General features: G+C 47.8%; 2 protein-coding genes across 4 annotated transcripts in view; one reads left to right on the top strand and one right to left on the bottom strand.

Moving 5' to 3' along the window:
* The window catches only part of LOC120949827 (uncharacterized), a 180,687-nt gene that overhangs the window by 156,759 nt on the left and 9,392 nt on the right, over window positions 1–14,536 (top strand). For all 3 annotated transcript variants that reach the window (XM_040367359.2, XM_040367361.2, XM_040367360.2), the window contains 3 exons: window positions 5,638–5,738; window positions 11,292–11,383; window positions 11,475–11,585. In XM_040367359.2, coding sequence (XP_040223293.1) covers window positions 5,638–5,738; window positions 11,292–11,383; window positions 11,475–11,585 — 304 coding nt within the window. The remainder of the gene's footprint in view (window positions 1–5,637; window positions 5,739–11,291; window positions 11,384–11,474; window positions 11,586–14,536) is intronic.
* LOC120949826 (hexamerin-1.1-like) lies at window positions 7,099–9,667 on the bottom strand. The gene has a single exon (XM_040367358.2). The coding sequence runs from the start codon at window positions 9,315–9,317 to the stop codon at window positions 7,179–7,181; it is 2,139 nt and encodes a 712-aa protein (XP_040223292.2). The 5' UTR covers window positions 9,318–9,667; the 3' UTR covers window positions 7,099–7,178.

The raw sequence follows: 14,536 nt of genomic DNA on the forward strand, positions 1-14,536 counted from the left end.
ATTGCCATTTTTTGAAAACATATATCTCCCGATTGCCTCGGTGCTGATGCAGACTTCATCTCGACTCTTTGCTCCTTGCGCTGTGTGCTATGGAATTGGATAAAAATATGGCGTAAAATAAATAAAAACATAAATAATAGCAACGGTGCTGCTCTGTGCCGTTTTTTTTGTTGGCGGGGTACAACAATCGACTGCGGAGCCATTTCCATCGCCATCAGACAAAAGAGCGCTAAGCTTGTGTAGGTTCAAAAAAAGAAGAAAAATACAGAAGAGAAGACCAAGAGAAAACATGTGAAAAAACTTTCCTACACTTGGTTAAAATATTACACACACCCACATGCGAAGCCCCATTTTGGTGGCAAAAAATAATGGCCAAAGTGAAGAAAAATGTGTTGTGCAGCAAGCGAAAGCATCCCATCCCTCACCGGGCCACCAAAGAACGGAGTGAGTACAAACGAAAAGTGCAATAATCGCTTGTCTGGGTGGGACGAGGAAAAAAAAACACCCCAAATACAGCTAACAATTGCATTAAGGAAGACCAGTCGGAGGAGTAATGGCCACAAAACGTATCCCAATATGCTTGACCGCATTAGAAACGGTTCTTTTCGCTCGATCGCTTGGAATTGAACATCTTACCATTTGTTGCGGCATCAGACGTCCTCGTTTTTTTTTATGCGAGTCAATCACTAACGTAGCAAATAGTGGTTTGCTTCGCGGCTTCTTGCAGACACTGTATTTAATTTTTACCAGTCCGTGCAACCGGGTGCGCCCACTGTTGCCTAGCGTGTGGCAGCGTGTGCACGATGACGCTAACGCTTTCGATACGCCGAAAACAATTTTTCACTGTCGAAAGGGACATGATCAGTACGTGGTACGGAAACTTACAAAATAACAGAACCAAAACAAAGACTAACGCCACCTCGTGGCCATTACACACAAGCACACACCGTACTCCGTACGTAGTACGCGCACAGCGAAAGGATAACAATAAATGAATGGGATCCTTCCTGATGTTGCACCGTAGGCACTGGACTGTACTGGAGCTGCGGGAAGCATTTTTGCACCCCGGCCATGGTGGGGCCAATGCGAATAAATGGAAACTACAAACATACACACACACACACAGACAGATACACACAAACCTGTGCACCATGTTTCGTGATACAATGGGACGAAAAAGTCGACAAAACAGGGTAAATCGCTCTATGAAAGGATCAACTCGTCTCTCGTGGCGCTTCTTTTCGGTGGACAGTGTGAAGCGCTAGCACGTTGCCAGGAGGGTAAAAACGTAGTTAATCCTATCGAAACATTAAATCTTCCTTTTCTTGTACCGATTGCATTTATGCTGCTGCTGCTGCTGCTGCTGTTTCCCTGCCACCCAAAAGCGTTTCGAGTAAAAAAGTCTAAAGCAACGCGCTCGTTCCGTGGAACGCAACAATACAACACTCGGCGAAGCAGCAGCAGCAGCAGCAGGAGAACACGGGCATTGCAGTTTTTCGCCCGGGATGCTTTTACCGTGGATTGGACGAACCACGGATACGAACAGAACGAAGGGGTTCTTTGTTTTCCCGCTGGCAATTAAGTGGGCAGGACAGGTCGGCACGAGAGTGCTTTCAACCGTGCCAAGTAGTGGCACTCAACGTGTCTATTTAGCTTAGGCGCAAGCTTTTGTGTACGAGCTCCCCCGGGCTCCACGGCTGGACTGGTGGAGATTTAAGTTGATGGCGTGAATTTCTAGCGTGCTCGAAGGCTGATACAATGGTGCCCAAATCTGTCAAACCTTACGGACGGATTGACTGGTTTACAGTGTGGAAGGTGGCGTGAAGGATTTCAGCGTGACGGATTAGAAGGCAGGTAACGGTGCACAAGGCGAGATGCGTATAATAATCTATCCTTATCAAATCGGGTACACACCAGAAGCTGATTGCTGATGGCACATACTTGAAGAAAGTATGGTATGAGCTTGAGACGAATTTTCAATTTACTTTGGCTTTATCTGATCCAACTCACGAAGAAGCTGGAAATTAAGACTTGATTTTTTTACTTAAAAGGTTACGTGAAATGTTCACAATCAATATACAGTCGTTGCCGCTAAATTTTGACTCTAACTCACCTATTTTTGTCTCGAAGGCACCAATTTTTGACAGCGTTTCACGATTTTTGCCTCGAAGGCATCAATTTTTGACAGTGCGCATCAATTTTTGCCTCGAAGGTATCAATTTTTGACTGTGAGTCGATCGCTTTATTTACAAAATTTTACGTAATTTCTGAAACTGTGTGTTCTGAAATGGTTGAAATTAGGTTAAGTAGTGAATAATTTTATTGAAAGAATTTAAAATAAAATAATTGTTTTGCCAATTTAGAAGATTTAATGGAGTGAAAAATATTGGCATGTATTTTCAGCTGTAAACAAAAGCTTTAGAATTTCTAAAATTTCATCATTTTTTCTCAAGAAACAATCAATTTACACAGTTTTTGTATTTTTAATGAGATGTGGAATGATAATTGTTAAAAATCTGCTTAAATACCTTGTAAAATTGTCATGATTCCTACAAGAGTCAAAAATTGATGACTTACAGACAAAAATAGGTGCGTAAGTGTCAAAAATTAATGCGCACTGTCAAAAATTGATGCCTTAGAGGCAAAAATTGATGCGCACTGTCAAAAATTGATGCCTTAGAGCCAAAATTAGGTGGCAACGACTGTAATGTATTGAATGCCCTCATAGATTAAATTGGCATGTGAAAGGCATGCAAAGGTACAAATTACTAAACAAGTGTAAACACTATCCAACAGATGACGCATACATCAGCTTCGTTTTAACATGTTCAAAACATTGCTAAAACAAATGTTGTTCTAATAATTCCCATACTTTGACCTCGTGAAACCTGCCAAATACCATGATACAAACTGAAGTAATAAAAACCAACTATGTCTATTCGATATTGAAACACACGCAAAACGATGGCTTTTGCGATGGTGTGGCATTTCAATTTCCTTTCGCTACCATCACCTGGCGTATGTAAATTTTGACAGTCGCATTAAATCATTCTCGTTTGCCGCTCGCTTGTCGCTTCCCCTGCCCTTCCCAGCTTTGCTACACTTCTCTTTCCCCACCCCATACGAAGACAAAGTTCGGGCAGGTTGAACGGTTTCCAGGCACAGCTTGGCGGCTCTATTGCTGTAGCCACGTATTCAGCCCGGGCCATCGTCGGTGTGGTACATTTCAGCGTACCGGCGTATCAGACGAAGCACTTGAAAACAATAAATTGTACATAATTTAGATTTAATGGTAATGTAAACAATTTAAAATGTTCCTCTTTCCACTGGCTACCAGCAGAAGTTGGGGTTTGAGATTTTGAGCGTGTTGGAGCATGTGCTGGAGAGCGGGGAAGCATCGAATTTGAGCAGTTTTCGGTGAATGCATACCATGGAGGATCTTCTGAGAGTGTCTAGGGCCGCGTGAGAAGCTTGGAGGATCGGTGGTGGGTCGTTCTTTTGTATCAGCTATCTTGCAGCTTCCGATTCAATGTTTCTCGGCAGCGGGTCCGGCAAGTGGCACTCGTACAGGAATGATAATGGGATTGATGCTTCAGGAAATCGAAATGTTTGAAGCTGTTTGCTCAGTATACGGCAAACGTTCTTTAAGCTAGCGTTGTGTTTGTTAATTTAGAAAATCCGAAAAAAAGAAACAGAAATGAATGAGGTTGAATCCATTGAATTGAATGTTGAATTTAACTCATAGTATACTTTATTTTAAAACAAACAATTATTTTGGAGTGTCAGTAGAAAACATTTAGTGTTTGGAGAATCTGCTTAAGGTTAAAAAACCATTAATATCATTATATCAAATGCTTCCAAGTAAGAGGAATACAGATTTATTTTCGTCAGACTCAGACTCATGTGTCCTTCTTGCTCTCGACTCATCGTCAAACTATCTCACAAACAGATTTAGAAAAAATGTGAACATTCGTTTACACGTCGTCAGTACGCCCGAGATGTGGGAAAAGATTACCCCAGATTTGGTTGGAGCACTAACTACCTAGCCAACATGCCTAGCTAACACGCCATCGTACAGCTTTGAGAGCCAGCAAGAAGGCAAGAGAGCACACACACACACACACACACAAAAAAACTCCACACCATCCCCAAAACTCCATTTGCGGAGGAAAGTTGAACCGAAAACAAACATCAATCATTTCCAGCTTTTTGAGAATCTCATTTACAACAACTTTTGTGCTTAAAACGCTGATTAAACAGCTTTTCTGCAACAGCGGCGTTCCGTGGTAGTGACGGTGCCGCTACCGTTCAACCGGTCGGCTGGAGAGCTTTTCGGCTGCAGCCCGGGAATGGTAGTGCTTTAGAACACCCGTTTCTCTCGCACCCTTCACAACACCGAACGGGGTAAACCGGGCACGGTGAAGAGTGAAATCATGACTGGTTGTACAAGAGGAAAAACTTCATCACAGTCACAGTGCCTCACGAACACTCTCTCCCTCGTGGCTTCACCGGGTGCGCTTGGTACACCAGACCCAACTGAAGGAAGCAACTACCCGCTCGTAGCCTTCTTCTCGTAGCCTTGCCAAATGTCCCCATCCCGTTACGCATTTTACGTCGCCGCCTCTGTCAGGCGTTTGAGGCAGTGCAGTGACGTTGGTTACTGGCCGGCCTGAGTACGAAAGCCTGCGAACGAACGGATAGATGTTACTTGCGTTGGTCCCGCTCGCTCAGTTCCTGTGCTGGCCACTCATTTCCTTCGGTACCCTTCCGCAAGCAAAAAAAAAAGAAGCTTTCCACAGCGGCACAAGAAGGAAGCCATGCTCGAAGCCATGTAGCCTGGGAGTGGTAGTGGTGTGTTCCTACCGCAGTTGTACTGGAATAAATTTGCATAATTTCACTTTTTTTTCTCTCTCCAACCGGAAGGTTATCATCAAATTATTCCGTTCGAAACTTTTCACCTTCCTTTTGGTACGGTCGGTTGCTCTCCCAACCCCCGTTACTCCGTAGTGCCTCTCGAGAATTCGTGGGTACTCTTTTTTCGGGTTGTCGTTGTCGTGCGCTGAACAATTTATCGTCCAGTTTACGAAGAGCAAAGGGAGGTGGAAGGCACGATTTGTTGTGGAAAGTATAGTTTTTACTCGCTGCTAACAACAAGTTTGCCCTGTTCTCTGCGTGTGTGTTTACGTTTGGGTGTGTTTTTTTTCTGGTGGAAAGTGGCCAGAGGACGTCAACCGACTTGATAGGACGCTTTCTGAGGGTTTCCACTTTTTTGTAATGCTGCAGAAAGTACTCCTTCCCGTTCCGATTGTTATGGTTGGTGTGTAGCGTTTTTGTGGATGGAAAGTTTTATGCGTTCATAAAATTAGCACCAATCGATGGAGGGCGTAAGCAATGGTGCTGCCAGGGATTGATGTTGAATGTGAGCTCTATAAAATGAACGATTTCAACGAGAATTGCGTCTGGCAATGCTCGATAGAAGAAGTCGTTTATGGATTACAATTAAAACAGAATTGAATTTCTAGGTACGTTTTTTTGTGCCATGAGATTGCTAATCTTAACTTTAAGCCATGAAAATACTGAAAACTTTTACTTGTAATACTAAAATAATAATTCGTCTGTCTTGTTCTTCACCAACAGGAAACTACAGCACACAATGTCAAAGCGCAGGAAACTCGGCTACGGATGGTTTAGTTCCTTTTTGCTCTGCTTTTTCGCCCTGACGGAGCTCATTTCCAATGGTAAGTAAAAGGTTGCTGCCACGAAAGCTCCCACCGAGCACTTCAAACAGGTCCTTCGTACGGCATAAACAGAAATAAACAGCGGAACTCCCTCACATTGACACAATTCGTCCCGTTCAGTTGCTGACCGAGTTCCGCTAGAAACATCATTAAAACAGGGAAAGGAAAACAGTGAAAACAGCACACTGCTGGGTACCGCTCTTCATCGACGATTCGCATGACCGAGGGCAATCACTTGCTGCAAATAACACCACCACCTGCCACTTGCTACGGTCCGTGGGAAAACCACGGAAAAGGCAACGATCAAATGGTGGTTTGATCCCGTGCCCCACCGAATTCCCATTGAAGTGTTCACCCGGGACGCACTGCATAAATGGCGTGTAGTGCAAATGATTATGACACGATAATGACGGATAATTTGCTCACTTACCAGGTGAACTCGTCCTTCGACCCTCGTTCCTCTTGAATATGGGGGTGACCAGTATTGTAACGGCAAAAATACACAAATGCTGATGAAAACAAATTTTCCATTTTCACGTGTGTTAAACAAACGCTGACAGGTTGGTTTCAAGTTTTATAACTGTAAAGGATGCTATTTCAACGCAGAACATGTTATAGCACAGTTGCGAACTGAGTTCGTGGCTTTTCTCTAACCGTTCTGTGACCGTTTTCTTTCTCGGTCAAACGTCCTTTGCCCAAAACACACTTTGTCTCCATACCCTGGTTGTGTGCGGAAGCGACAAGTTTGCTTAACTGAGATCGCGCATCGCAAATATGTAAAATTTAAAACATTTTTTTTTGCTCCCGCATGCCAACGCGGCCACAGATTGTGAGCAAACGTACCACACAAGCGTGCAGTGTGTGCGAGACGCACTTTCATTACTTTTAATTGAAATGGCAGGAAACGTAAGGGCCCCGAGCGTACCGCAAACGGGTGAGTGCTTGCAGAGAGGATTAAGTTTGTTGAGCTGTTTTTTTGTTCGTATCTTTCTCATTCTCGAAAAAGTTATGAAGAAACGTTTTAACTCGACAGCAGCATCGTTCTCATCATCAGTGCCATCTACTTGTTTTGGTACACTTTGCGAATGTTCGTTGCTTTTTAGCCCGGAGCCATGCTTGAGCCTGGGCCATTTCCAGTTTGCCGACTCTTTTGTGTATGTAACTTTGACTCGATTCGGGCATGTAAACATTGTACGAGAACACACACATGTGTATGTGTGTATCTTTGCGTTCGAGGCTGATGCCTGTGTGTGCACGTTTTAAATGTAAAGTTTGACGCAAAAGCGCTTAACCAACAGCGCGACCTTTACAAATTAGTTTAGAGAAAAAGCGTCGCAGAGCAAGAAAAAACATCTACCAATGTAATTCATTCTATCGCTAGTTTTATTCGTCAATTCATTTGCGTTAACCAAATCCCTTCCGATGTCTTCCGCAATCACCTTAGTGAACGGCATTGATTTCCGCCTCCTTCTTGTGGAAGATCATCGTATCGAGGTAGTACATGTTCGGCGTGAACCAAACCTTCTCGTCGATCGGACGATCGAACGGATAGCCGAACGGCAGCGAATCGATGTAGCGCGCACCGGAAGCGACGCCACAGTTGAGCGTGTAATCGTAGCCCTCGTGCTGCGGCACGGCCGGCGCATGGTACGGCGACACGATGAAGTAGAGCTGGAACGGCATGCCGCCCTTCTTGCCCTTGGGCAGCATCAGGCGGGACGGGAAGCCGCAGTGCGCCTCGGTCATGTCGAGCGGGAACTGGCGCTTACCGTTGTACGCGTCCATCACCCACTTGTACAGCTCGAAGTACGGCGTGCGGTCCTGCACGTACAGCGGGAACTGGGTCGACTCGCGGACAAACACATTCTGGCCCTGCTTGAACTCCCACTCGAACGTGTCGAGCAGCACAAAGTTCTCGCGGTTCTCGTTCACACCGTACGCGTGCCCGTACTGGTCGTACTTCGGGCCGAGGTACATGCGCACCACACCCTTGACCGGCTTCTCCGCGACCACGCTGTACTCCACGGTGAACGGCATATGGTTCAGGCGCCACTGGCGCGCCTTGATCACAAAGTCCTCGCCCTGGTAGTGGGCGATCTTGCCGAACTTCTTCATCTCGCCCGCCTTCATCGAGCTCTCGTCGAACACCTCCACGTCGACCGCGTTCGTGATGTCCGCATCGGAGCGGTCGAAGTACGTCACCAGCTTGTCGACCTTGACCGTCTCGAACTTCAGCTCGCCGAAGGTCAGCTCCTCCTTCGTGTACGGCTGCAGATGGTCCTTGAACTCCCAGTACCACTGGATGATGCGCTTGTACAGCTGGTAGAACATCGGGTCGCGCAGGGACGTCTCGTAGTGCTCGAGCACACCCGGCAGCACCTTGTGGTTTTCGAAGTGCTCGATCGATCCGCCCAGCAGGATGCGCGCGAACCATCCGACGTACTTGTAGAACCGGCTGTTCACACTGTCCGGGTTGGACTGGATCAGGTTGCCCAGGTACTCGACCGACTCGGGCTTGGTCAGATCGACGTGGCGTCCGTCGGGCAGCACAATGTAGCCCAGATCGATGGCCTCGCGGATGCGGTGCTCGTACTCCACCACCTCCTCCACGTCTTCGTAGTGCTCCGGCGTGTACACCTCGTAGTAGTTGTCGCGGGACGGGAAGCTAACACCGTTGTAGTAGTGCATGTTCGGGTAGTACCCGGTGACGATCGGCTTGAACCACGAAAACTCCGGAATCGTGCCGAGATCGTTCGACAGCCGCTCCAGGTAGTAGCGGGCGAGCAGCTGCTGGTGCTTGAACAGATACAGCTCACCGCGGCGATCCTTGTACAGTCCGTACTCCTTGCCGCCCATCCAGAACGGGTAGTCGGCGTGGAAGTAGTAGTAGTACGTGTTCAGGCCAATGTCCTCCGTGAAGTACGACACCTTCTGGGCGACGTTCGTGTGCACGTACCAGCCGGTGTAGTTGGTCGGGATGACGACCGTGTACACGTCGTCCACCTTCTTCACCCCGGGGAAGCCCTGCATCTTGTACTGGGCCGCCTTCTGGACCACCTCCGTGTTGAAGAAGTAGTACGGGTAGATCTCGTACGGTGCCGGCAGCTCCAGACCGGCCAGATCCTTACGGTGCAGCACCGCCACGGTGACCGCGTACACAAACATGCCCTCGTTCACGTGGAAGCGGGCCCAAACGACCGACTTGTAGAACGTCTCCCAATCCTTCGCGTAGTAGAACAGATGAAACAGGGCGATCGCCTGCTCGCGATGATGATCGTCGAACACGGAGAAGATCTCGTCGAACGGCAGCAAACCGTGCTTGTACAGCGTCACGAACTCTTTCACCGCCCCCACATTGGTGTACTGGTCGTAGTGCTGCTCGATGTCGTACGCCTTCGACACTTCCCACAGCTCGGTGTGCACCTCGTGCTGGTGCACGTGCTGGAACACCTCCAGCATCTGCTTCTGCTTCACCAGGAAATCTTTGTCCGCGTAGGTTACCTTGCCTTCCGGCACGACCACGTACCCAGCGGCTAGGGCCGCCAGGCTGAGCAGTGCTACCACAGTGAGCCCCTTCATGTCGGCTGAACGACTGTACTTGCACCGGACAGAGGCGAACCGTGCGTTTTTATACCGTTTCGCGATGCAATCCAGCCACCCTGGCTATCAGTCGGCTGGTGATAATCGTTGAAGGTGCCCGCTGTTTCGGTGGTTCGAGAACGAAGGCAGGTGTAAATGGGCACAATAACATGCAGAAGGCTGATAAAGGAGCATTCCCAAAGAACTATATAAAGTAGGATGATTTATGTGGCCTTGCTTTCAGCACTGAATGTCTTCAGGGGAAAACCTGCGTAAACGTTGCTGACTGACTTTTATCGCACATCGTACCCGGCAATGGGTCAAGAGAGTCATTATTCAATTTCCAATCCCATTCCCATTTCAGTCTGCATAAAGTGTCTCCTGAGCAAACACTTTCCACTTGGTCTGGCTGTATGTGTGTGCTCTTTTGTAATAGTTCCACTCTAACGATTAAAGTCCAGCATAGGTAGTAGATCACAAGAGACCATACGAAGGATGGAACATCTTCCTGAATCATTATTGATTTTCCTAGAAGACCAGGCACGAACGGAACGGCGCAGGGAATATTTTAGCACCTGCCCGTGCCGCTCTCTTCCGGGCCCGACGCTCGAGAATGAACAAACGAGCCGTTCCAGCAAGAAGTTTGCCGTGAGTTAAGAAAACAGGCTCCAATTTCCCAGCGGCCTCTAGCCACCCCAGGCTCGTCCCCAGCAGCTCGGCCCGGTCGACCCGGCAGGGCAGGGAGGCGCATAAATTAAATGCAACACTACCGGGCCACTGGAGCCATGGAAACATATTGCCACACCATGATTCCGGCTCCGAGAAAGGAGACCGGCGGCCATCCGGATCAAAAGCGTAAAATAATTCCAAAAACAATCAATTCGAGATTGTCTTTTGGAGTGGTTCCGTTCGCAGGACCGTGCGGAGGGAAGTTTTTGATTTGTGAAACACTTTCCCCCGTTTGCCTCGTCCCACCAACCCATCGGAAGGCAGTACCAACGGGGGTTTTGGGAAAGTTCAAAAGTTTCATCACTTCGGTGAAACAATATAACCAGCCGGCCGGCTCAAACCCGCACCGTCTTAAGCCAGGGCCATGGCTTTCGTCTGGCTAATGTCTTTCCTGGAACGGCAACGGAAACGTAACGGTGACCGTTTACCGATCGGTGCCCGTCGTCCTCGTCGTCGGTCTCTGGAGGGGAATGAATTATGGGTTCAAGACGACCGACTGCCATATGGCCGTATCATGGATGTATTTGCATTGTTCCCAACCAGGAAGATAAATAACCGGCAAGAGCCACCGGCTAGCGGTACGAGCAACCCGTTTGCATTTGTCTGCCGAGCGAATGCTAATCGGTCCCACTCGGACCCACACACACACACACACACACATACTCACACAAAGGGAGACAAACAAACACCTTTAAGAGTTGGTTCCATGGGGACCAGGAAGCTAGGATATCATTCCCCGCTCGGGTACGAAAAGGCATCGAGCAATATCCGACCGAACGATGGCGATCGACTCGGATGTCTGCGATGGTTTCATGTGCGCTGCACTTGCATTTGCACATTTACCATTTCCCAACGTGCAGCGCAAAAGCGTCTCCAATAATACTCCAAATGGTCATACTTTCCAGGAAATTTCCTCCCTCTATCTTCCGTTCTTTTGCAGTGGTTCTCATCTTGGGCAGCTTGAAGGTGTCCGTTTGTTCGAGATTGCAGTCTCGTTTCGGAAGATTTGCATCCAAGGGGCCACCGGCGTCCGCTGCACACGGTGCGATAAGCGGAATATTAACTAACATTCCACGTAAACCAGTGTTCGTGAGCGCTTATCAGCCAGGCAGCAAATGCCCGACCTGAACTCCCAAACCCGGCTGCACCGCCGGTTCAATGGACGTTCGCAGTTGGACAAGCAAAACAAACGCGTTCTGGTTACTGATTGTGCGTTCTGTTTCTTTCCGTTTCTTACCGTTGCAGTTTGCAGCCTGAAGGATCTAAAAATATTCGTCCCGGAGGCGGTCATTATGGGCAATGCGGCGACCTTATCGTGTCAATTCGAGCTGGAAAAGGTGAGTCAACTGTCCGAACTGGGGCGTTATCGCTGGTGAGCGTCTTGTCCTTCGCTACATCCCGCTAACGTTTACCGCTTTCTATTCGCAGGCAACACTTTACTCCGTTCGGTGGTACTTCGAGGGGGAAGAGTTCTATCGCTTCGTGCCGAAGGAATCACCGCCAGCGCGCACCTTCCCGGTCTCGGGCATTACGGTGGATGTAAGTAGTGAATGGGCCTTTTGTTTTGTTATTTTATTTTACAAAAGAAGCAATCAACGGTAGCAGTTCTGTTCGCCCTGCGACAAATTAACGTAATGCTCGGGATCGGTGCTAAAGAAAGTTATCGAAATCCTACAATTCCTGTGAAGAAACCAATTCTCTACAGCTCAACAAAGTACGCACGCGACTAAGCAGCTTTGAGAAGGGAGCAGCGCTACAGCTAGTGGATGGGTGAACGTTTCGCTCTAACCGACTTACATTTGTTACGTTACGGTGTGTGCGTGTACGTGCTCTCTTAATTAAAATAAAATCACACCATCAATAACTACTGAACTGTTATCCGGATACAGAGCTGTTGTTCTGCAAACACACACAAATAGCAGCAAAGTACCTCCACGCACCAGATGAAGATGTATTGCTCTTCGTTTCTTCACTAATGAACGCACCTTTATTTCTCCAGTTTTTCCTCCGTGCGGGGCATAAAGCAGGCCAGGAGGTGAGATGGAGACACGAAAGGCAACAAAATTAATGTAAGCCCATCTGAGCCTCTTCCTGCCCATATGCTGCGGCGGCACGGAAAACTCCAGCTGCCAATAGCCTAAAGGATTATTGTCACTTGTTTGGTTTCCGCTTCACATTCGTGTGCGCGGATTACCCGGGCCCGAGCCGGCAATAAGCTTTGCTCCAGCGACTCAATCGAATCGACTCTTTCCGCGGGTGAAAATGAAGCCGGATGAAAGCCCACACCCACACGCTCAATGTGTATGTGTGTGTGTGTGGCTGTCTTTAGAATAGTTTTGCGGAAGTACACAAAAATGTACACACGTGCAGGTTGAGGAACGGCGTTTACGAACGCTGAAGCATAATGGTCGCCTGCGGCTGTATAATTCTCGTCGATTGGAAATTTTCCCTCCCCCCGCCACGGCAAGAATCCTCGTCCCCCCCCCCCCTCCCCCGGGGGGAAGGGGCACATAATTTTCTTTGATTTCCTTCGCCCCATGCATCGCCCCGCCCTTTCCGTCCGGATGTTTTCTTTCTTGCGCAGTTGATCGAAACTTCATCCACACCACAACTTCCTGATGAAAACTCAACAAGACTTTGCCGGTTATTATGGGTTTCGCTCTGCAGCCGGGGATTTGTGCCGGGCGCGCTTTTCACGAGCGCCATATGTGCACGCGCACAGCAGCACGGTGGGCCGGGCAGGGTTTGGGCGTTTGCCTTTGCTGTTCGATACAACATCTCTGCGAACGGGGTGAGGCTAGCGTGGTCTGCCGTGGTGGGGCAACATTCAATTTCGATGCCTCCGCCGCTTCCGTGCCATGCTCAATCGACAATTCTATTTAGTTGACGGTTCGGGCAAAAGAATTTGCTCCTGAGCGCGTGTGTCGGGCCCATTCCGCCGGCACATCCGAAAGAGTTACACCGGCATCCGGTGGCTGTGTGATGAATGTTTGTGGGTGTGCGCGTGTATTCGTCGTAGAATCGACGAAGCGTGGAGAGTTGACGCGACAGGACCGAATCCTTGCAAGTGTCATGGAAATGGAACCATATGCCACTGGGGTAGTGTCGGGCCGTATCCCCAGCTCCCTCGCTTCAGGGCTTCAGAACGCAATGTTAAGTTGCCGGCGACACATTTTCACCGGAAATTCTTTAGAGCTAGAGCTTCAAACGCCACCCAAACACCGGAATACTTTGAGTTTCGGTTTTGTGAATGTTTCAATAAAGTTTGCGGTTTCAGGGGAAAGCTGGCCCACAAGCTGGTTGTCGACCTATAGACTGTTCCGGATGATTTTTCCGATGAAAGGGGCTCCTTCTCTCTCTCTCTCCTGTTGGTGAAGTTATGCTGCTAAATGTTGCTACTGGATTTTGATCGAAATCGCTGTGTTAAATTGCTTTATGCCAGCCACAGATGAGGTGAATAGAGTACTCTTTGTATGGCGATGTAGGCTCAAGGCGAGCAAACGAAACCCAGCCTTTTTGATATACTATTTTCAGAGGCTGAGTGTTTAGTTGGTTTCATCGTGAATTATTGACGATTTTTTTACTGTTTTGGGGAAAACAGTAACTCAAACATGGCTTATAAAAGGTGTTTCAATAAAAATATAATTGAGGGGTTTCCAAGTGTTTAGGTTTTCTGGTAACTGTTAAGAGAGATAGGAAAATATTAAGACTGCTAGGCAAAACTGTTTACATACACAATCTCTTTTACCTCACATTAAGTAGGAGTGTATTGTCTGAGTTATCCAACGTCGTTCTTACATCGTGGTGATGTCATCATAGTCTTATAGTGAAGTTATCGCTGATTGTATGTGGTCCTCGTTACGAATGTTCGAACACATCTTTGTTGAAGCTCTTCCCAAGTACAGCTTAAAGGTTTTCGAATAAAATAATCATACATTCCAACCTACTTTTTCTTAACTTCTGCAGAAAAAAGTGCAGCAGGTTCGGTGAAGAAAGCCTCTACTCCACTTAGTGGCATAAAATTTTTGTAAACTACGCTGAGTTCAATGTTGATGTTTCATGATGGAGCATGTTCATGCATGGTTCTTGAATGCGACTGCTAAATGGATGATAATTGGAACCTGTCAACAAAAAGCACAACCGAACCAACCGTTCTCACAATCAGCGAACCCTTTTGTCAGCCCAAACCTCAGCCTTTCACTGTGCGAGGTCGGGCACCAGCTGCATGCACCAATATGCACACAATCTATTCGCCTTGATTTCCATCTACTCAACATCTTGAAGCGAGCATTCTGATGCCTTTTTCGAACAATCCTATCCACTCGTTACAGCCCTCATGCCATTGTCATGGCAATCAAACGGAAATAACAGATCGGTGTCGGTCTAGTGTCATTGTAGAATTAACAAACACCTTCGCCCAGACAATGGTGCTGTTCGGATGCACTTGAGTGTATTACACACCCTTATCCGGGCTGCCGTGCACACCAGGC

The sequence above is a fragment of the Anopheles coluzzii genome, chromosome 2 (assembly GCF_943734685.1).
Source record: "Anopheles coluzzii chromosome 2, AcolN3, whole genome shotgun sequence".
Taxonomy (NCBI): Eukaryota; Metazoa; Arthropoda; class Insecta; order Diptera; family Culicidae; genus Anopheles; species Anopheles coluzzii.